The following is a 24681-nucleotide window of genomic DNA, read 5'->3' on the forward strand; positions in this document are numbered from 1 at the left end:
AAATTCTCAATGACATTCCTTTACTAAAAATAATAATAAATTACCAAAACAGAACAAATTGCAGTAATCCATTTAATAATGTATTTTAGTAAATTCTGGTTATTTTCAGTTATCTTTTCAAAATAAATGATTCTTTACATATTCAAAAGTTAACAACTCACTTTTCCCAAGAATTTCCCAGAGTACTTTAAAGTGTATGACTTAATCTCAAAAAGGTTATTTTATTGGTGCTGAGATAAATACTTGTGAAAACTGCACATTTGAAATAAAAATTTACACAACCATGTAATAGTCCAAGCATGTCAAACTTGCGGCCCACAACGAATATTTTTGCGGCGCAGCCAATATAACGGTATGTAAGAAACCTTTTAATAAAAATTTTGTAACTTGATTTTTACAATATCCTGTTATACATGATTATTAATAACAAACTACAATGTTCGCTAATGACTGATTATTATAATCGTGTTGCATTCATTTCCCTTACATGCCTTACAGGCAGGCGCACCATTTCTCTCCACTAATACTAGCAGCGAATATTTTAGCAGTCGATTGCCATGTCACTAGTCTTGTACTGACTTGTCTGGTGTGCGTAACAGGAAATATTTCGCTTTCAGAGAACAAGAAAAATAGGTTTATTTGTGTTACCCTTATTAATTTGTGCATTTATTCAGTGTCTGGTAAGTTAATGTTCAAGAAAAAATACTAATTTTTATTAAAATGTTTTATTATTTTATGTTACTCATTTACTTCAGCCCTTTGTATTCAGCACGCCTCTATTGAAATAAACCTATGTTTCTATGAAAATTGAAGCTTTTGTTTTTTTTGCAGCCCACATAAACTTAAACCTTGTTTATTTGGCCCATGTTAGCCTTTGAGTTTGACATGCGTGTTGTAGTCAAACACACTCCCTATGTAATAAAGCCACACTAGTCAAAGGTTTTCTTTCAAACTCAAGTACCAACACTGGCTCCTCTTGGACTCACTGGTGCATTAATTCATCTTACCCAGCATTTCTGGGCATTTGTTCCAGGTGAAGGCCCTGGGCTAGCAGTCTTCCTGAAGAGGGACACATACACACTCACTCGAGTCTGCAAGGGATCCAGATACTACCTCAAAAGCAGCCTCGCGGGTTGGGACAACTATGGAAAAGATGGGCATTTAGGAATGAGAACATCCAGCCTTGAAGGGGCACTTAGGACCCTGAAAAGACTGTAAAGAGAATTTGGAACCCAACCTGAATGTGACAGGAAGCTGAGGTCCAAAGAAATTGAGAGATCTGCCCAAGATGCCCACCCACTTGCGGCAGCATTGGAGCTGGAACTTGGGGATCCCATCTCCTAAGCGATTCCTCTCTCCTGCCTATACTACTGAGAAATGATTACATCATCCTCCCTATTTCTCCCATGCCCATATCTATCAGGGCTGAGTAAAGCAGCATGTGGAGGACATGCTACTTTGTTTTGCAATTACAGCACTGACACTCTGGTTGAGGTGATCAGGAGAATCCTTCACGAAGCTTCTTTTTTCAGCTGCTCCAGGACTAGGCTGCCTCAACATGTCCACCCTTTGGTCAGACAGTCACCAGATAGTCACCAATGTGCCTGGAGATAAACATGCCCAAAGTGCTAAAACTTACTTTCACAAATTCATAAAAATAAGTGTTCTGAACATTAATATTACTGTCACTTACTGGAAGAAGGAAAGCAATACGGGTACTGACTGCAATGTGGGAGCTTTATGAATCACCTTTCTGCAGAACAAATTGGACATTTTAACAAACCCTTTAAATCACTCACATGCAAGTCTTCCCTGACTGCCAACTTAGTAATGAAAGTAGAAAAAAACAGAAGTCTGACAATAGCACATTTCTTTTCTGTAAACAAAGACTACTGTGTTGATATTTGTGGAGATGGACTTACTCTGAAAGTAATTTCACAGCGAAATGATGTTGCTAAGCACACTGATTTTTATTTATTTATTTCTTCTTTAAAAACTTTAATAAAAAGCTCAAGAAGTGAGCAGGCCCTTTTATGCGTGAGGGTTTTTTATGCTCACTGTAAGCACACCCATACTTCAGCATACCATTTCACAAATGCTGTGTAAAAGGTGGTGGATTCTGCCAGACACATAATTTGTATATTTAAGGACAGTGTATGGAATGAAAAAGCAAAATATGTTAAATTTCAAAGGACTTGAAAGCAATGCTGTCTGTGAGCTTGTATTACAAATAGCCCTACATTATTACATACACTATTAATGAGGCCAAATGAATGAGAGTACAATTTTGAATATGCATGACTCTGTCCAATGAGCAGGACTTTTGTGTACTGATGAGATTTCTTTTCCTCCTAAAAAAAGGATTAAAATTATTTTTAGAGAGAAGTATGGCTTCCCAGAGACCAGTAAAATAAAGGTACTTAGACCACTGAGTCACACTATATTCAGATGAAATATACACGTGCTGAAAGAATGGCTTTGACTCTACCTAGAATTTTTGAAATTTGTACATATCCCATTCTCCTAAAAGGGATATTCCTCAACTTTCAGCAGCTGCATCATTACAATTTCTAAGCAAAAATAATGATTTTTGTTGGAGATCCCTAAACGTCGGCAAGGTTAAATAAATAAACCTTCTGAGCACAAAGCCTTCACTTTCATAGTAAGGAGCACAAGTTAAAAGACTAGGGAATGGGTAAATTATTGCACCAAATGGCTGAGAATTAATCTCTGCTGACTAGCTGTAATCTAACGAGACGTCTGTGTCCCAGGGAGCCCGCAGCATGTCCCTGGCGGTATGTGCAGTGTGTCGAGTCTGCGTGGCACCCTTTGTCCTCGCTCACAGGCGGCCTTTCCCCTCATTGTCCATAATATCCTCATGCATCTGGGACGCGTGGAATGCATTCACACTAACAGACTGACCATTGTTTTCTCCCAGAAGCTTTGTTGAGCAAAGACTGCATCACGGTTACTGATAATTATATTGCTTAATTAATCAAGACAAAAAAAATTTGCAAATCATTGCCTGGTTGCCAAGCAGGGAGATAAAAAATGACAATAATACAAGCTGAAGCAATATAACAAAAGTAACAGCTATCTGATCAGAAATTCTTATATAATGAAGCTATTAATGCTAAATCGGTTAATGTTAACATTGCTCCAGGTGTCTCTACTTAGATGCAAACAAAAAGGCTAACATTATGGATATAAAAGGCCAAATGTTGCCATGGATTCTGTAACCTGATAGAGAGGACAGCCTTTTCATTTGATTAGGGAATGCAATTTAAATACCAGGGACTGAAGCCAAACAAACAGACTTTCCCTCCACAAGCCTCTTGCATTCACCCTGGGGTCAGTGGTTGGTGAACAAAAGGTCAGCCACACTTGCCCTGGAAATGTCTGGATTAATTTTATTACATTGTAATGGTTTGTACTTTAAATGTAGAGATAACACTAAATTTCCAGTTGGCCATTATTCTCTTCTTCCCTTTAGGCTTTTTGAATTGAAATATTAAGAATGCCATTTGCTCAATTCATCTTGTCAGAATTCATGACCAAATTTTAAAACTTAAATACATTAAAAAAATTTAAAAAGGTATGTTACTTGTTTTCATGCATTATAAGTGTAATATCTTTTATGTTCTTTATATATTATAGAAATAAAGGCAACATTTTTAAAACATTAAGTGACATTTTAGAGGGCCATGTTGAAAATGAACTAATAAAACCAATTAATCCATACTAAATATTAAAGAAACACATTTTCCAGTTTTGAAAGTTACTGGATAATAAATTTATTGATTGTCTAATACTAAAATTTTTAGTTTAATTCTTAAAGTTGAAGTACTCTTTATGGATAAACATAAATGTTACTAGCACTAAGAGCATTTTCTTATAAAAAAAAAAAAGAGAAAACTTCACATATGCAGAAACCTATATCAAAGATAATAGAAATATTTAATATGAAAAACTTTTGGCATCTTTGCTCCCTGAATAGAAAAGAAAGCTCCCTTTATGTCAGGCTTCTCACCAGCCAGAGGGGAACTTTTCTGAATTCGTGACTAGTCTGAGAAATAATCCTGTACCTAGTCTGAGAAATAATCGTGTTAAACTTAAGGTTTATTATTTATTCTATTTTCATATAACAAAAAATAGTAACAGCAATAATAATAATAATAACAACAACAACTAACACTAATAGTTAATAGTTAAATAGCTTTTACTCTGGGCTAGGCACTGTTTGAAGCACCTTTCATTTTTTAGCTCACTTATTTCCCCCAACTTTAACAGTTTAGATTAGGTTATATACCCCAGTAAATCTCAGTCTATTATTTTAAAGCTTAAAAACACTGAGTATTTAGAATGGTAACTTTAGCTCCTTTAGAAGAATAGTTTAGAATGTAATTTAAGATTATTTTTAATATAAAGCTTAAGTACAAGTCATTTTCTTGAGGAGGAGTGACTTAATACACTAAATGTTTCATTAATACACTTAAAAAACCCTTCTATTAATAACTCCAAAACAAAAACACGTCACTATATAAAGCACTGCTGAAGTACCACTAAAGACCTGGCAAGGATAAAAACTGCAGCCAATTTAGTACATTGGATTGTTCCAGACTTTCCCATGATCAATACCATGTGGCATGGCTGAATTGATTCTGTGGCAAGGTGCTTCAACTGTTAAAAGTCATCACATGGACTGTGCTACAGAAGCCCAGCCTCTTCATGGACATGCCCATAATCCTTCAGGATTGACACCCCCCCCCCCCATTAGCAACAGTTAGAGGCTTGGCAATCAGTGCCCATCCATTAGGCAAGGTTGTATTCTACAACCATAGCCATCCACAAATGCTAGATGTGATATGGGGTTTGTTCAATTCTTATTATTAACCAATATGCCCAAAATTTAAAAGTATATATTTTTAATCACAAAATTTTAAAAATTTGAAACATTTTTAAAATCATACATTTAAAACATTTAAAAAATCAGGTTAAGTAATAATATATGAAATTCTGTGCTCATGATGAAAGATTCTTTGAAAACCCCAATTCATATTTGATTCCTAGAGCATGTATAATTCAGATACATGTAAGCCATTTACCACTTGGAAAAAAGTCCCCTTTAACATATTTATATCATTGTTTTTTAATAACAGTGAATCATATGGCAAATGTTATATGAGTCAGTTAATATAGTTGGTCAATAATGTGAAAATGTACCTCTGGTTTCTTCGTTATTGCGATAAAGAACATGTGATTCTTTATTGGGTAAATAATGATTGAAACGTCTCCAAAGGCGGTTGGGATAATACCCCTGCGGTAGTCCCTGGAGTGTTCAGACCAGACGATGTGGACCTCGTCATTCCCCAAGTGACGAAGCTGCAATGGAAAATTGGCTCTTTATTAATCAGAGTAATACAAGCAGTTTATGAGGGGTCGTGGCTTACAAATTGAATTATAACACTCAGATGCAAAAATATTTCACTACCAAAAATGGCTGCAACACCAATGTCCTCTATGAGGATTTGGAAGAGCACCAGGGCATGAAAACACAGCTCACCTTCTATGAGACACATTGGTACTATGATGATGCCCATAAGCACACATTACGGCTGGATGGGGAAAAGACTTTTTCAAGGATTTTTAAAAATTAAATTTTACTCCTGCATCAAAGCCTCATGCTTTATATTGCTGAGCATGTCTATAAATAATTAACAACATAAGTCCTTATTCCATATTATGGTAGAGCTTCATAAGAATTTAATAGTTATTAAGGAAAAAAATCTGTAATAATAAAAGCATAATATGCTAATTAGATCGGAAGTCCTCCCGGACGAAGCGAGGGCTACGAGGGAAGCCCGGGTCCTGGGTGCCTGGGTCCCAGGTGCCTGCCGGCGGCTGGAGGGAAGCCAGCCCGGGTCCCGGGTGCCAGAGGGAAGCCAGTGCCAGCAGCTGGGGGAAGGAAGGCCTACTCTTGCACGAATTTCGTGCTTTGGGCCTCTAGTATGAATATAAGAGAACATAAGCCATTATAACACAATTGTTACCAAATGCATAAAAACTAGCCTTGTGATAAACCTTTAAGAAGTATGTATAGTGGGGGGAATGGGGGAGTTAAGACATCAACCAAAGGACTTGTATGCATGCATATTAGCATAACCAATGGACATGGACACTGGGATGGTCCTGGGGGGTGGGGCGGGAGTGGCGGGGAGGGGGTCAAGTGGGGAAAAAGGAGACATATGTAATACTTGAACAATAAAAATAAATTAAGCCCCCCCCATCAAGAAGTATGTACTAGTATAAATCATTTTTAAGAAATAAATATTACTTAAATGTGATAAGAACACTAGTACCTAGAATTTGAAGAGTGCCTTACTGTATAGAAAGTTTGCTCATACACATTGTTTTGTTTAATTTTTATGTTATCTAGCGGGGAGGAAATGTGGCTCAGGAAGGTGAAGGCACCACCTACTCAAGGTGCATGAATAGTGGGTGGCAGAGTGGGCCTGGAAACCTGGGCTGGGCTCCTAATTCAGCACCATTTCTACTTTTCATGGCTATCTAAGCCTATGCCAAAAGCAATTTGTGTTGTTGTAGCTCAAATAGGTTAGCCCACTTATTTATTATTTTATACAAAGGGAGGCCATAAAATTTAAAAGCAAGTCAGCAACTCCTGGCCTTCTGAGGGGCTTTCACATGCCTCCAATGAGGGGCCTTTGCGAGTTCTTCCAGGGCTAGGCTCTGTCAGATGCAAGGACACCCAAGATAAAACCCTGCATGATGACTTCACGTCCTGGGCTGAGAAAGCAGCGTAGGAAATCATCTGAGTAAGCCTTCAAGTGTGGCTAAAGAAACCAGACTATAAAGGTTAAAATGTTGACCAAAACTGAAGTGCTAAAACCATAAAGGCTGACTGGTGAAGGCCCTCTGACCTACCAAAAATGTGAGGTTTCAGCCCTCTCACACTGCAGGTCACTGTCAACTACTGCAAAAAAGCATTTGTGCTTCCTAAATTATTTAATAGATTAAGCCTAAAAGTGACTGAATTCAGAGGCACTTTAATAGAGATGTTGTCTCAAAGCTAATGTTTTATTTTTATCTTAAAATATATATTAAAAAAGGATGCTTTAAATACTATTTATTGAAAACACATTAAAACATCTATATATACAAAAGCCAAGCGACCGGAATGATGGAACTGAAACAACTGGAATGACCAGTCACTATGACGTGCACTGCGGGGGGCCAACCTGTCTGATTGGGGGCCCCGATCGGCCCCTCTCAACCTCCCGAGGCCCCTTCCCCAGGCCAGCCCTGCCCCGATCCCCCCCACCAAAATCGGGGGTGGGGCCTGCCAGCCAACACCCCATGGCCCCTCCCCCTGGCAGGCCCGTTCCCCACCTGTGCACGAAATCGTGCACCAGGCTTTTAGTATTAGTATAAAAACCATTTTCTTTATGGACTATTTGACCACAAAGGGAAAATCCAAAGGGACCCTAACATGGCCTCCTTTCCATTTATAAGGTTACAAAGGAAGTTGGTTTGTTACAATGCCTTCTTACACTTCACTCCCTCTTTTTTTAAAAAGAGACTGGAACCTGTACCTTTGTACCTATATCGAGGGGCGCATGATTTCACTGTGTCTGAATATGGGCTCTGTGACTAATGAAACTGTGCGTGCAGACCACAAGTCACGATGATCCAGAATAATTTAATGGCATCTACAACTTTCTAAATGCAAAATCACTCACTACATCATTCTCACCTATAAAAGCTAAAAGGGTAGCAAGCAACCCATTACATAAACAGTAGGTTCTCACAGTAACACTGAACATCTCTATTTCTCTATTTCCACCTTAGAGGCTAAAACTTACCTTTTTCCTTTTTCATAAAATATTCATAAAACTTCACAACACACTCCCGAAATGCAATCCTTTTGGAGTGAAAACATGGTAGCCAGCATCGCCAGCAGCACAATAAAGGCATGTTTTCAAGGGAAAAAATGAATAGTATAAAGGTGAAACTTGGGAGGAATTTAGACCAGAGGAAGGTAATTAATTGTGAGAGCTGTGCCCCTTGATATAATGCTGGCACAAGCATCTTAACAGGATCAACCCACCTACTAAACGCCTTTGAAATGTGGGGCTGCCACCTAATACCAGCATCCTCTGTGTGACCTCTCCTGTGGATGAAGAAGCATACGTTGCAAGACAATAGCTCGGAGGTAACACAGTGATTATTGAAATTTTGCAGTTCCTCTCCTTTTCCTAAATTAGGTTATTCAATTGTATAATCCAAGTAGGCCTCTCCTAATTCTGTGTGCTACTGTATTCTCAAAACTATAGCACGGGAGAACAGCATCATACCAACAGGCCCATCCTCCTAGTGTGGCAATTCTGGAATTAAGGAGGAGCCACTTTTGTGTGGTAATAACACAATATTCATCATCTCCAAGCTGCTTTCAATGCCACGTGCCTCAGACCTCTGGGCATGGCACACTTTAACTAACTAACTCGCAAAACTGAGAGCAAAGGCCACAGGACCAATTGGCTGATAAATCTGGAGCAAAGAGCAGAAACACACCCACTTCTGTCCACAACAAAATATAAGCAGGTAAAATGAATAAATTAACCTGGCCTTATTGTCAGCATTGTCAGTATACAGACTCTGGAAACTTCAAAGTGTTGTTCAATTTAAAGGGGATTTCATTACAGAGACATTTTGTGAGTTTTGAAAATTTTTGATTAGAGGCCCTTAAATCAGAGACCCATCAGCAGCAAGTCTGTGCACACAAGTCGAGTTGATGGGACTCGTGTGTAATCTGGAGGACTGAGGAGTCTCGTCCTGGAGCTGTCATTTATGCCAGCGACTGCTTCCATTGCACAGCAGGCTCCAGAAGGCATAGGCGCTTAACAGGCTCAAAGCAAATGCTCAATTCTTAAGTCCTAAGACATCAAGTGCACCTCCTGCCACTTCTCGTCCTGACAGAGTTTTAAAGTCCCTCCGCCTGGGCCATTCTGCCTGCTGCTGCCAGGCAGCATGCGCTGGTGACACTGGTCATGGTGCACACCTAACAGGCTGACCTCCTTTCTCAACTAATTGCATTACAGCGCCAGCTGGCTCCAGAAGGAGTCGTCTGTTTGATTGAAGAATTCCTGCTCCTCAGTGGGCCCGACTGCTACTTTTACTAAGTAACAGTCAGGCCTGACATCCCCATTGTTCAGCTGACAGTGTGCCCATCCTAAAATCTAAGTTTTATTTGTAAATTAACCAAGAAACTTCCTGCCAGAACAGTGCTGCCTGGAGACTGATAATGTGGGCCTTTCATCCCTTTTCACTCGGACTGTATCACTGCCAATTTGTTTTTTATGCGGCTGGACAGCCTGAGGCTATAAAAGCCTTGTAAGACATAAGTGCAATTATAGTCCTGGAGTCAAATGAATTGGATAAATCCAATAGCACAGCTCTGTCCCCACTCTGCAAACCCCTACAGCAGTTAGATTAGCTGTGAAAAATCTAATCTAGCTGGAGCTAACAAATTTCTGCAGTGAAGGATCAAGAGTTCAGGATGGGGTTGCAACCGAATTGCAGAATTGACAAAGTGCCCCCATGATAGGGGCAGAAGAGACCATGCATCACTTTAGAATTTTGCAGCTCATTTTTAAGCTGTTAGGGACAATTTAGTTAGAATAAGATAAGAAACGGTGGGCTCTTGTTCCTGTGACTGATTTTTAGTCTAGCTGTGAGACATCCTGATGAAAAGAGTGTGTCACTAATGATGCTAAATCTTGGAGCTGCAAAAGGTATCAGCTGAATTTTGATTATTACGGTAGGGAATCCTTCAGGCAGGCCAAGCTTTAGAACATTATTTATCGCATGGCATTTCATCAAGAAAACACCATGTCTTTTCTCAAAAAAGACAATCCTACTTTACTTAGAAAACAATTAAAAAAATTTTATATAAGCCTATCTTTAATAAAATAGTTCTCAGTCATGAATCATAGAATATGGTGACACATTTTCAGAATAGCAGCAATTTACAAGGAACTTAAAATGAAACGAATGTGTAAACCCCACCTGGGTCTTGGTAATCTGAAATAGATTCTCTGAGGGCAGGGTCCCCTTCACTGAGAACATCACAGCTGGGGCAGCCATCAAAACCTAAGATGTGGAGGCACTTCCTCCCTGTGTGTGGGAGCCAGCCCACGGCCAATGCGAGGCCATGCTAGCACGTGGCCTGGGAGTGAAAGCCCACCAGGCTTTATGCATCCTAGACACTCGGTCATGGTGAGAGTTGTCTGTGATTGTGCTGAGGTCTCGTGGGAAGACTCACTGCTGCCACCATGATTGTGGTCCAGAGGTCTGCGGCTACAGCAGTCAAAAAGCAAAACCGCAGAGGAAAGGAAGAAAGTGGGTAGAGTGAGGCCCATCGGCCAATATCAATCATCTGCTTAATAAAACAGGGGAATAAAAGAATCAATTACGCTGCTGGGCAATGATGAGGGCTACTGTCAGAAATCTTACCAGGCACTATGCTAAGCAATTTTACAGGCATTATCCATTTACTTCACAACAACCCTGTGGCATAATCTATATTTTAAATCTCATTTAATAGATGAAGAAGCTAAGGCACAGGCTAGTAAAGTAACTGGATATAAACTTGAGCCCAGGTCTGCCTATTTCCAGACATGACTATCACAAACACACCAGAACCCAAGGGCCAGCCTTAGTCAGCATCTGAATGAGCCGTTACGAACCCACCCAGGTGCTGTCCTCAGTTCCTTGTAGGAAGAGAGTGCATGTGAGGCAGGAATTCCAGGTGCTGCCACTCACTAGCAGGCGAGTGAAAGTTCTTCTCATTGGGAAACTCACAGGAGTGGGTCAGACTTCCAGGCTTCCTTCCCAGACTAAAATTCCTCTTCCATTTAGGTGCTCCTCACTTCTAACAGAAGCCCCCCTGAGGTGAACATCCAGCAGATTGGAAAGCACAAGGCCTGTTCCCCTGGGGGAGCTGCCTCGGGGGTGGAAGGTTTCCTTTGAATTCTAGAGAAAACTGCCCACAGGGCCAACGTGAAGGAGAACACAAGGAGACTGCCAAAGGTGGGACACCTGGCCAGCAGCACACCTGCACTTCCCATCTTCACAGCCACTGCCACACTGCCGCACAGCTAGCCTGTGAGGTGCTGGCTTTCTCAGGGCTCCACTGGTCCAGGGTCATTATATCTTATGACCTTTGCCAACAGGAGAGGTCAACACTGTCACTTTCTGTCAGTTAATAGGCATGTGAGGAAATATCCAAAAGTAATAACATTAAAGATTCTTCCTAAATCTTAATCTCAGGATTTAAGACTCAAATGATTGATTGCTTTTCACCTATTTCTAGATCTAGTTTGTGCCACACCGGATATTTCAGATTAACTACAGCTGTAGTTAGAGAAGAGGGACACCGAGGCCGCATCCAGAGTTAGCTGGTCTCAGTGCATGCTATCCATGGCCTTTGTTCAATTCCAGGAGAGCCCACCTGCACACCAGGTGCTTACCTTTTTGGTGAGTGAATCATCTGAGTCTGATGGCATCCGAGTGGAAACGTGGAAAATTACTTCCACAGTTGAGGTAGCATAGTAAGGGGCGGTCTGTCCTGTGCTGCCGTTGCGCTGAAGTCCACCCATGAACCCACAGTGGGTTGAGAGATCCACCTGACCCAGGTCAAAGAGGAAAAAGAAACAGGGTTTTTTAAACATTAGCTCTTCTTATTCACTAAGAAGGAAAGTGCATTTTAAAGAATTATGTTCATTTCTATAGTTTTCTGACGAAAACAAATGTAATACAAAGTCAGACAAAATGAAAATATTAGCGAAACATTAACAATAAGAATATTCCATAATCTTACCAACTTAAGAAAATAATTATCAAAAGTTTGGTGCATATTTGTCTAACTTTGTTTCTCTAACTGTGTGTGTGTGTATGTGTGTGTGTGTACCGCTAGTGGTATGTGTGTACACACACACACACACACACACACACACACACACACACACACACACACAGTTTCCCTACTGATGGTTTCATGGAGTTTCCGAAGGTCAAACCAGAGGAGCATTCAAAGCAGTGTTTCTGTAGGATATTGGATCAACGGGTACAGATGGTTCAAAATTTAACAATCGTTCCTAAACTGCCTTTTAAAGTGTTGTTTCAGATTCTAAGATGGCTGGAGAGTAGGTGGAAGCTACACTCACCTGCTCCAGCACACTAGCTGAACTGAAAATATTATAACCAAGGATTTATAGAAGATGCCACATAGAGTCTGGTAAGAAGGGCAGAGATGTGGGAAGGGCTGGCCTTCTGCACCTTGTGGGTGGCTGAGAAGCCGGAGGGATATCCTGAATGCAAAACTCCCTCCCCACAGGAACAAGGGGTCTCAACCCCATGCAGGGATCCCTAAACCAGAGCAACAGAGATGGGAAGAGGAGGCTGCATAAACAGTAAATAGCATCTGGAGGTGAAAATCAGTGGGGATTCAGTCCACCTGGAAGAGAAGTGCATCTGCTAGAGACCCAGAGGCTACTTTTCCAGGGTGAAGCGCTCCTATTACAGCATCAGCCTGGGGAGTGCACTGCCCCATCCTCTAGCTACTGGCAACACCACTCTGCTGTGCTCTGGTACTGCAGCGGGGTCTGCTGACTGCACCCAGTGGGGACCTATAGGGGCTCTTTTTCTGGAGAAGCTCTTGGTGGAAACTCAGACAGTGACTGAACTGTGTAGCTTTGGAAAAGAGACCATTCTTTTCCACCTATAGCACACAGCCAGTGGAGCTTGGCACTCACCTGTTGAATCACTGGGACTGCCCGGCCACTCTGTGGCCCCACCCTGCTGAGTTCAGTCCCACAAGGGGGGTCAGAGTGCCTAGCAAAGCTGGGATTTTCAGAGTGTCTCCCAAGGAAGATTTTGCCCTGGAACCAGCCTGCACTATCCTGGGAAGGGGAAGAAGTGCCCACCCCCCTCCTACCGGCTTGCAGGCAATACCTCCATGGGAGACTGTTTGGATTGGCTCTCCCAAGTCCCAGTGGCCTTGCCCAGCTAAGCTCAGTTCTGCAATGGGAAGGGTGTGCTGCTCTAACATTTGAAGTGTGTCGCCCCAGAAGTTATTGTTTGGGACCAGGATGAAATGCTTGGCCCCTTCCTGCAGGCTCAGTGGCACCATGCCCAATAGGGTACTCTTATGATCTGTTCTACCAAGCCCCAGAGGCTCTGCCCTGTTAAATTTGGTCCTGCAGAGGAGATGGCTGCCTGCACACAACTTGAACCTCTGGAGTGCTCCTCCTGGGTGAGAGAGTTGGAGATGGGCTGAGACTGAGTAGTTTCTGCAGTAGGAGCCACTTTGCTGTCACTGGGTGCCTGACTGTGCAGTCTCCAAGTAGGAGACCCACTAGCCCTGTCTCCCAACCCTGGTCATCCATCCTATTGAGCTTGCAATCTATGGAAGGGTCTGTGCACTTCGGCCAGCCTGTGCCCACTCTACAGTCATTCTTCAGAAGGTTCTGGAGGAAGATCAGGCAACCTCTGGGGGAGACATAGTAGCTGACAGATGGCGACAGACCTCAGGGAACCTCAGACATTTTATAGATCTGTTCCCAGCTTTAAGTTGGAGGAAGGTGACCCTTGTATTCAGATTGGCCCATCCCATGCACACCAAGGCCCAACAGACTCAGCCACAAACGGCAAATAGTGTGGTAGCTCCAGATAGGTAGACGAAAGTATTTCATAAAATACAGCACCTATTTATGATAAAAACTCTCAGCAAAGTGGGAATAGAGGGACCATACCTCAACATAATAAATGCCATATATGACAAACCCACAGTCAACATCAAACTCAATGGGCAAAACTAAAAGCGTTTTCCTTAAGATCAGGAATAAGACAGGAATGTCTGCTTTCACCACTCTTATTTAATAGTACTGAAGTACTAGCCATAGCAATCAGACTAGAAAAAATAAAATGTATCCAAATTGAAAAGGAGGAAGTTAAAACGGTCATTATTCGTAGATGATATGATTGTGTACACAGAAAACTCTAAAGACTCCACCAAAAAACTACTAGATCTAATAAATGAATTTGGAAAAGTAGCAGAATACAAAATTAATATTCAGACATTGGTGGCTATTTTTATAAACCAATGATAAATCATCAGAAATCCCCATTTTCTATTGCAACAATAAAAAATAAGGTATCTAGAAATAAATTTAACTAAGGAGGTAAAAGACATGTACTTGGAAAATTATAAGGTACTGAAGAAAGAAACTGAGGAAAATATAATTAAGTGTAAGCATATACCATGTTCATGGATAGAAAAAATTAACATCATTAAAATGTTCATATTACCCAAAGCAATCTACAGATTCAATACAGTTCCTACTAAAAATACCAATGGCATAGCTCACAGATCTAGAACAAAAATTTATGTGGAACCACAAAAGACCCCAATAGCCTCAGCAATCTTGAGGAAAAAAAAAGTAACACCAAAGTTAGAAGTATCACACAACCTGATATCAAACAATACTACAATGCCATTGTAATCAAAACAACCTGGTACTGGCACAGAGATCAATGAAGACACATGAACCTGTATGATTTTGTGAACCAATGTCACCCCAATAAATTCAATTTGAAAAAATGAGTTGCTCCAATTTACAACACTGCCAAGAGTCTATGAATCGTAATTTTTTTCAAGCCATGGCATAACTGTTTACTTCTTTGTGCCTAGATCCATTTTTAAAAATATTTTATAAATTAGTATTTTTTTTCAGTAAAGCAACTATAAAACACAATTTAAAAAATAGAAGAATCTTTTCTGTGCCAAATACAATCAATATACACACTGAATTAATTAATGTATTAGTATTTTCTTAAAATACTAGTTAAGAATGTATTTTTTAAAAAATTTATTAGTTAAATAATAAGTATTTTGTATGACAAAGAAGTAACCTTATTAGTAAGGACAATGATTTATTGGAAGTGTAATAACTCTTTTAGACCAAAACCTACTTGACCTTTTAGAAAATATATTGTCTTGACCTTGAAGTACTCTTTCCCTGACCCTACCTCCACATCAGTCCCCTTGCTAATCTCACTCTCAGAGACAAGTCTTCCTTATGCACCCAGAGAATTTCTCACAGCACAAATAACCAAGAAACCAAAACAACAGTAGTAAGGGGTAAAATTATTTCAGATATGCTGATTTTCATTTTAACTGCTCTGAATTCTTTTAGATTCTGGGAATATATTTTTTATTGGTTACGTTTTTGGAGACAGATATATATGTATGCACACATATATATAAATGTACATATGTCTGTCTGTCAGAGTATCATTTAGAAATGCACAAACAAAATTTTCATTGTTAATCATCCTGGGATCTACCTAAATATATATATACTTGAAGGTATTTTAAACAGATAACTGGACCTATACCAAGGTTGATAGCTAAACCATCATGGTTACTATATTCTATTTTCATTCCAACTTTTGACTTTATCCAACTCTTTTTCTTTGTCTGTTCACCCATCAAGTTACTGATTTCTTTTCCATTCTCCATATTGTGGCCAAAGCCATTGCTTCTCTGCTTATATTTGTCTTCTCTTACCACAAACTGTCTATGGTTAGGTGAGCTGATCTAACTATGCAGCTCTGATAAAGAACAAATGAAATAATATTAAGAGGAAAGTTAAGGGAAAAAAAGTTCATGTATGAAGTATTGAAAACCAACTAATAGAAGATGTCAAATTCATTACATTCTTGTAAACCCATATACAATCAATGTCTAGTTTATTTATATCTTTAAATAATGCTGGTCAATAAATACCCACTGAATTAAATTAATTACCTCCCATCCAAGTCCAGCAACAAAGTCTTCATATGCTTGGCTTCCTTTTTCATTGGAGAGGATTGAACACTTGTCTTCTTGACCTTCAGCAATGTAAAACACTGCAATTTTATGCGTTTCACGGCTATAAAAATTTAAATTTAAAGAAGTGAGAATTTTTAGATATCAAATCTTATTTTACAACTACCACCAGCATAATTCCTACTGTGAACTTACTAAGGGTCAGTCACTGTTCTAAGGTTTCACACATGATCTCATTTACTTTTTGCAACAACCCTACTGACACAAGTATTATCCATCTTCACCTCCCTCGTAGAGGTTGGTTAAGGAAGCACAGAAAGTTTTTAAAAAGCACACATACCAAGCAGGAGACAGGGAATTGAAGCAGGGCAGTCTGGTTCTTGAGATCAGTCTCTCAAGACAAATGATATACTTAACAGCATGTTACAACACACTATTTGACAAGTTCTCTCCACTTAAAATATATATATATATATATATATATATATATATATATATATATATATACTTGAAAGCATTTTAAACAGATAAGAATTGTGAATAGATCCATGTTAACACCCATATTTCATTTTCTGCACTTTCAGCTGAGGATATTGGGTAGTTCCATAATTGGAACTATAGAACATGCCTCACAAGACTTTACGAGAAACAGAAACTTCTTCTAAGCAGAGCATACTTAGATATTTTCTTTGTGAGGGTATATACCCACTCTGTGTTCTGACTAATCTGAGGGTGCTTAGTAGGGTGTATAGCTGTCTAGCGAAACCTCTTTGGCCATATAAATCCTTCATCCACTTCTTCCATGATGGATTTTGGGCACATTGCTATTAAATCCTTAAACATAATATTGCACATTGAGAAAAGGAGCCCTTCCTTTTTACCTTTTGTACATCTAGTAAAGCCCTTGGCACATAGTAGGTGCCCAATTAAATTTCTGGTGAACTGACCAGAGATATGATGGCATATTTAAATGTATTAGTGACCAGATACTACAAATTACACACTGGAGTGTGTAATTTGTGAAAAATATAAAAATAACTGGACCTATACCAAGCAATTCAGGGATAGTTTAGAGATGAAGACGTTTCTCATTGAAACAGAACTTTAATCAAGTATTGCTCACTCCACTGTCTCATCATGCAAGAGTTCCACTCTAGTTTCTATCTTCTTATAATTTAGATTACCACTTTCAGAATAGTTCCATTCCTCTCCTTATTTTTGCATTATATTCTGAAAAATTTCATAGGAAAAAGTTATCAAGTGCTTAAACAATATGAAAATGTTTCTATTGTCTAACTGTTTAATATCTCAACATTGTAATCTGGTTAGACACCTGTACTGGTGAAATTTGGGGATCATATTTTAACATATTTGCAAGTATTTCCTTCTGCAGTTGTTGTTTTCTGTGTGTTTTTTACTAATGAGCAGAATAAACTGAAATGCAACCAAAAAGTCATATAAATAAATGGATGAGGAAATTACTCTCCAATTTATTCAGATACCTTATTCATTTTCCCCATAGTTTACATGTAATAAGCATACAATAAAAATTACAAAATTTAACAAAAAATGACAAAAACTTGTTATTTCAATATATAAGCAAAGAACTTGTTACCATTTTTGGTATACAAAAATAAGCAGCTACTATATTCTATTTTACAACTGTTTTTTTTTTCACTTAAAATATTTATGAGCATTTTATTGCATAAAATACACATAATATACAATTCTCCATGTAACCATTTTTTAGTGTAAACACTTTAATATCATGCTCTTCTATAACTAAGTTATTTAATGGTTGTATAACATCTCATTACATTAATATACCACATCCCAAATCCTCATTATACGACATTTAGGTTGCTTCCAATTTTAGACATTTTCACATTGTCTTTGATATGTCCTTAAAATAAATTCATAGAAATGGAATCTTGATCCCTGCCTATTTGTAAGGCTTCTGATGCTCACTGTCCTCTGCCACGGGAGAAGGTGGATGCTCTGAATGTCCTGACTGGGGTTGCATGAGCGCACTCTTGGGGGTGCTTCTCTTGATGAGAACAGGTGTTATGAGGAGAGGTGAGTATTGTGAGGATGGACCCCTGGGGTTCAATGCTGTAGGAGAGACCTTGTGCTTCAAGACTGTCCGAAAGCTTGTCCTCATGCAGCATGGAGGACAAGGTGACGCTATTTACTCCCTGAGCAGCAGGCAGGGTGCGCAGGCAGCCTAGAACCTGGCTGGCTTATTCTTACAGCTATAACAATTTGGGGGCTCGGATGATAACCGATATCATAACCATGACCTAAAAGACTGTCTCTTTCAGCAAAGAAGAAACAAGTATAGTTACTCAATTTCTTCTGGCAGCTCTCTCTTTTTTAAAAAAAGTAGTCAGCATTTAATTTTTTTCTATGTTATAGACTTTACATACATGAAAACAATCTTAGATTTATCAAGTCCAAGCTTTTTACATTGCAGCTGCTCAGAGATTCTTGAGTCCTCATTAATTCAATGTGGGAGCCCAGGGTGCTAAGCCCCAATGACTGCCTGACTGGTGTAGGTGTGAGGAAAGGTGATCTTTAGTTGTAAACATTAATCAAATTTCACATCCTCCAAAATGTTAGCACCACAGAGAGCCTGCGAAGATGCAGAAGCTGCTATCTGGCCTTATTAGAGCCAGGCTTTTGAAATTATAATTAGCAACATCAACAGCACTTCTTATCCATAAGCTGCATGACCCATGCATGAAGGAGCAGGTAATTCAGCAACACACATACATAAAACAACCATTTCCTCTCCTCATTAGAATGCATTTTTCTTTCTTATTAGGAATAGACCAGAATAGCTCAGTTTCCCAGTGCTGTCACATTAAAAAGCCAAGCAAACTTTCACCATACCACGGGGTGGCAAGAGGCATTGATATTTAAGAGGGGAACACACTGTATGTAAATAGTCATCACACTATTTACATCTTTGCTAACCTCTGAGAATATAGGTGATAGTTGCAAGACAGACTCTACTTTTCCCAAGAACATGCTAAGCAAGAACTATACTTTGACAGCAAGAAGAGAAACATATAAAAAATAAATGCAAACATCCAAATTGAAAGTTGAGGAGCATGGTTTGTTACCTGCTTACTGACCAATACACAGAACTGTCTAGATTTCTCGTAGCTAAAGAGTCCCTGACTTATTTCCACTAAAAAAAAAAAAAGTTGGTACCTTTTTAGATGTCAAGAAGGCACTAGGAGTTGGGATTTGAAGCAAAGGTTAATCAAGGGGCAGAGGATTTGCCAATCAGCTCTCCAAAGCCACATTTACTGCAACAGCACTCCAGGGAGCTAATTCAATTGTACCTCATGCAACTGAAGTGCATTAACACACAATTACAAGATACCAATGTATTCATTTAATACTAAGAAGCATCAAGTAATTCAACATATGCTTGAAAAGCTGAGTTTGGAACCCAAGTGACTGCTTGTCTAATAATGGAGGATGAGAGGGAGAGGGAAGCAAATCCTCCAGAAGAAATCCCTCACAGAGAATTCAGTCTCTATTCCTCTAGAGCAGCGGTCGCCAACCAGTGGTCCGTGAGGTCCGAAAGGTTGGCGACTGCTGCTCTAGAAAAGAAAAAGCACAATAACAATTGGGAAACGGAATATGATGAAGAGCAACGTGAGGAATAATGGCTTCAGGTTTTTCATCTCTAATGAGAAATCTAATGATATTCTTAAGGGAAATAGAAGAGGAATAAAAGCTAATTTTTAAAAGTTTTTAAAGAACTAAAGATTAAGGAAGCAGTTTGTTCAAGGAGCACATGTTAAGTACCGACTACCACACTTACTTTACTGGATGTTTTTGGAAGCATGCATTTCCCCAGATCAAACACTGGTTGTGAGCTCGTGTTTAGAGTTGCTTCTAAGATTGTTTGAAAAAAATGGGAGATCTGAGATTTGACCAGCTTTGGAAAATGAGGCTTATTATTAGTAAGTTACCAATTACAACAAACTGGTTTTAACTTTGACAACATCGTGGAGCAGAAATTTCAGAATGCCAGTGCACTGTTGCACAGCACGGGGTTCAAACACAGACTGTGTGAGCACAGGCAGGGCGACGTTTAACCTAAGTAAGGCTCTGTTCCTAATCAGAAAAAGGGATTAAATGAAAAGGAATGTCCACTGGCTACCTCATGAAAGGTCCCTAATCAAAGGCACAGATTAGGTGGGAGCACCGAACTCTTCTTAGTGTAGCAAACATGCAAGCTTACTCTAAGGGTCAAAATACCGAAAGGATGACATGTGCAAATGTCACCAATTCTGCCTTACAGAACTATCTTGGGTGTCTCCTCAGGTGTATCTGTCATCTGTACCTGTCATCTAAGCACACACAGACAGAAAGGAAGAAAGTGGTGTGATATACTTTGTCACATACCACTGACGGGAGTCCAGATTTTTTAGCTCTCTCAATAATTTTGAATTTTTCTTCAATAGATGAAAATTCTTCCTATAAAGAAAAAGGAGTGGAAGAAAAGTCATGTAATCACAGAACAATTTTGCTCTTTCCAGTCAATCAATTGGCAAACTTACCCATCATCCATCCATTCACCCATCTACCCATCTGCTGCATTAACAAAAGATTTGTGATAAAACCACAGAATGAACTCAATTCTCCTTAAGGCATTCAAAGGCATCAAAATTCCACTGCATCCTGTTGCTATCCAGGAAACTGGACGGCTCTGTAGTAAATGAGTATGTGACTTGTGTGTGTCTCTGTTTTCACTGTTGGCTCTATTATGAATCTCTTTCCCCTGCCATTGTCCTTAAAAACCCCATCCCATTATCAGGGGCCACCCTTTTCCCACACAGTCTTCTCCACTGAACCACACTCTCATTGGATTTAACTGTGTCTCTTGAACTCCTATGCCAAGCTATTTTTCATCAGAAAACATTTGATAGCTTTTAAAATGTACACCAGATGCCTAGAATCAACCTGTGCAATCAACACAGGACAGTTTCTAGCTTTAATTTAGCAGCAGAAAAGTTGTAAAAGATGAAATTGAGAAAAATTTCCATTTCTGTTCTTGCTTCCCCAAGTCCAAACTGATAAAAAAGAATTCACACAAAAATAACAAAATAGGTCTAGCGTGGATTATTACCTTCTGTCCCAAGAATTCATTCCCAAGTCATCAAGCAGCAACCTGCAGAAATAAAAGGGTCCTCGGGGCTCCACGGGTGAGGGCTGCTCCTGGCTGGTGACTCTCATGGCCGAATCGGAGTTATTCCTACGAACATGCTCATCTTCTTGTGCATTCTGGCGCAAAATGACCTCGATGATTTCCTTCTCTTGGTCGCGATTCATTCCACATGGGGGTAGGGAAGGCTCATTTAGATTTAATTGCGACGGTAAAAGGCATTCAGGACTTGTGTGGCCAATGTTTTCAAGTAATTTGTCGAGGGCATCATCTCCCTCCTCAGTTTGAGAACAATCTCTTGGAGGTCCAAATGTTTGATGATGCCAGCCCGAAATCAGAAATGAAGGATTTCTGCTGTTGAGTGCTAAGCAGCCTTCCAAAGGTCCATATAATACCTTCCCATCCCAAGAGTACTTCCCTGAGATGTCCCTTACAATGACTCTCACGTCCGAGAGAGTGCCCACTGGTGAGCCGTCTGCCAGGCCCTCTGTGGGAGTCTGGAGGTAGGAGATGAGGGTGCTGTCATTAAATACAAACAGCTGCAAGTTCGGGCTCCTGAACACCTCGGAGGAGAGCTCAGAGGCTTCTGCGTGTGTGTTGTCGTGGTTCTCACTGACCAGGCTGTGCAGCACGGCCGGGCCCCCACGGAGGGGGAAGTGTCCCAGGTGGTTCACCAGGTGGGCCATCACCCTACGGGCAGTAAGAGGGATCAGCTCCAAACTTCGTCTCTTCCTCTCTGTGAACAAAAGTAAGGAAACATAAAGATACAGTGGAGAATGAAGATGAACACTGAGCACCACCAGATGTCAATCTGTACTTAGACGCTTTGCCTTTCTTTAGTCTGGGAATCTTCTGAAACTATTTTCTTTTTTGACATATTCTATATGAATTTAAAGGCACAGTTTAAATAGATTGCTAAAAGAATGAATTTACATGAAGATTTCATTCTGAAAGGGACATTTAAGAGTTTGCAGATACAACAATAAACAAGAGAAAGGTGACAGTTCGGGAGCTCTGGGAAGCCAAAATCTGCAGTTGGAGAGGATGGCAGAGCTGGACAGCTGGAGGCTGGGGGCACGTGGAAGCTGGACCAGAGAGGTTACCTCGCTCCCCTCATTAGGATAAAGGCAGACACTGGTAAGAAAATAAATCCAGCCAATGACTGCTTAAATACGGAATTCAGTTGTGAGTATATAAAACATAAAGTTTATACTTGTATTATTATTTAATTATTATATTATTTTCCATACCAACAACTGTAAACCTGCTTTTGCCCCACCCTGTATATTTTGCAATTGGCTTTAAGATCATTGTGACAATTTATGTTTTGTTTTTAGGGCATTTTAAATATTTAACAGAATCTGATGTATTAGTAATTCATGGAAATGCTTAGAAGGCTTTAACTAAATTTGTAGTTGATGATTAAATTCCTAAGAGCAACTGATTTACAAAATTTTCAAAACTTCAAATGTACTGAAAGACTGAAAACGGCATCTAAAAGTGGGCCTTGTAAAAAGTTTGAGGCAGAATGGAGAAGCAAACAAACTAAATCCCGAAGTATGCATTGAAACAATCACTTAAGTTTGAGAACAGTTAGAGTTTCATCTGCCACTTTCACAAAAAAAAAATGTGCATTAATCTAAGAACAAGTTAAAATGAAACCTTTTAATGTGAACAAAAATAAATCACTTGATAGTAAAATAAACTAAGATTTATAATTTGGGCTTAAAGGTTTAGGAAATACTTGTTTTCTAAATTCACAACATAAAAATTAAATATTAATTAAAACATTAATTAAATATCAATAAAATAAAGTCAACTGATTAATTAAATTAACAAAACTACTTTATTAATTTAATCTAAATCCATAAGAAAATTAACTTTTTCATACTAATCATCTTCTCTCTCTCAGACACTGAAAATCCAATTAACTTATTTATTAAACACCAATCTTATGATGTATAAATCCTACAAAGAAACAATCAGGTCCTAAAATCTAAGAAATTCTATGTGATGACTGAGGAAAACAAAACTGTCCAGATTTTTCTTGGATTTCTTCTTGATTTTTTTTGCTTTTCAATGAACAAGATATCATCTGTATTCAATAATGCAAAAGAAAATTTTCATATTAAAAAAATCCTCCTTTTTAGAAGCAAAGGAGGTCATCTATAGCAATCTCTAAAATTAATCTCTTCTCACTCCTGGTAGAAGCGTGCATAATTTCCAAACAGCTGAAAAATCTTAAAAAATACCTCAAATAATTCCCTTGAAATCACAGTTATGAATGCCTTTGCTTTTCTGTCTACGTTACAGGTGTTTTTTTCTTCAGGCTTATTATTCCATATGAATATATGCTCCATCAGAACTGTTAATGCCCCAACAACAAAGGTACAGCCAACTCAGGAGTCAAAATGTAAGACACAATGAGATGATGACATGGCAGAGCAGACTCTGACACTAACTATAAAGGTCTAATTTGGTCAGGCCCAAGGCATAAAATAATGACTGCTAAAGCAACTTTCCTCTTTTACTTACATAGGTTGTACTTTTGATTTGAGGTAAATATAAATTTGTATTTTAAGAAACATGTTTGAATTCTACAATGGGAAATTAACATGCAGTCACACTAATCAAGTCATAAACCATGACACACCCAATAAAAGCCCAAAATATTTTTGGTACTGAAAAGTAAGAAAAGGGAATATTTATAAAATAAGAATTGCTCTTCCCTGTCAGACTTCAGCTAAATCAACTGCCTGTGGGTGCCCTGAAAAATAAAATCTAGATTCCATCAATGAAAAAACAAGCCCATGACTTCTACAAAATTCTGAAAAATATATTCCAAATATTTATTTTATTCTTCTAAACTTAGAAATAAAGTATAAAATCAATAATTTTAGGTTGTCCTTTAACTTTTATTTTTAAAAGCTCCCCTGATCCTTTCAACTTTAAGCAGCGAGGTATTAATGAGAGCACATGTGCGAGCCACAAGCAGCTTCTCCTTGAGCTGGGCCAGCAGCTACCTCAGCTGTAGGTAGTCTGTCACTTATTTGCAAGTGGCAATTTTATCAAATGGTCTATGAAAAAAATAATAGATAAAATATAATATTGCTTATCAGAAACATTATTTGACTAGGATAGTATGGTTATGAATGATGAATTATGGCATTAAATGAAAACAAAAAACTCTCAAATATGAGCACATTCTGTTCAACCTAAAATACCTAAGTTATCATCTTTATTTTTCCTCTTTGCTCTTAACAGGATATAGTCACTCAGCAGGAGTATTTGTGTGTGCTGGTATTTCTAAGCTTCTTTGCTTTTTTATTTAGTTAAAATGGTAATGATTATTTTTAATACCACAGAAGTATATTAGGACAAGTCTACATTAAGGTCCTGAGGTTTTCTGGAGAATGATCAAGTCAAAGAATGTTGTACACTGAAAGAAAAATGGTACCAAAACTTAAAGGTGCATTTTTAGGTTTATCCTTTTCCACTAACTTGCTAATCTGCTATTTTCAAGTGATAAATCATAATAAGTGGTGAACCAATTTTTATGACAGTTATAGGGATGAATGTAAATTAATAA

General features: G+C 38.9%; 1 protein-coding gene across 3 annotated transcripts in view; it reads right to left on the reverse strand.

The window, feature by feature from the left end:
• RALGAPA2 (Ral GTPase activating protein catalytic subunit alpha 2) overlaps window positions 1-24681 on the reverse strand; it is a gene marked incomplete at its 3' end in the record, with an annotated part of 304312 nt that overhangs the window by 91329 nt on the left and 188302 nt on the right. For all 3 annotated transcript variants that reach the window (XM_080683050.1, XM_080683051.1, XM_080683049.1), the window contains 5 exons: window positions 21057-21828; window positions 20333-20404; window positions 15887-16010; window positions 11547-11702; window positions 5224-5382 (listed from right to left, as the gene is read on the reverse strand). In XM_080683050.1, the coding sequence (XP_080539176.1) occupies window positions 5224-5382; window positions 11547-11702; window positions 15887-16010; window positions 20333-20404; window positions 21057-21828 (1283 nt within the window). The remainder of the gene's footprint in view (window positions 1-5223; window positions 5383-11546; window positions 11703-15886; window positions 16011-20332; window positions 20405-21056; window positions 21829-24681) is intronic.

The sequence above is a fragment of the Plecotus auritus genome (genome assembly GCF_963455305.1).
Source record: "Plecotus auritus genome assembly, chromosome: 8".
NCBI classification, from domain to species: domain Eukaryota; kingdom Metazoa; phylum Chordata; class Mammalia; order Chiroptera; family Vespertilionidae; genus Plecotus; species Plecotus auritus.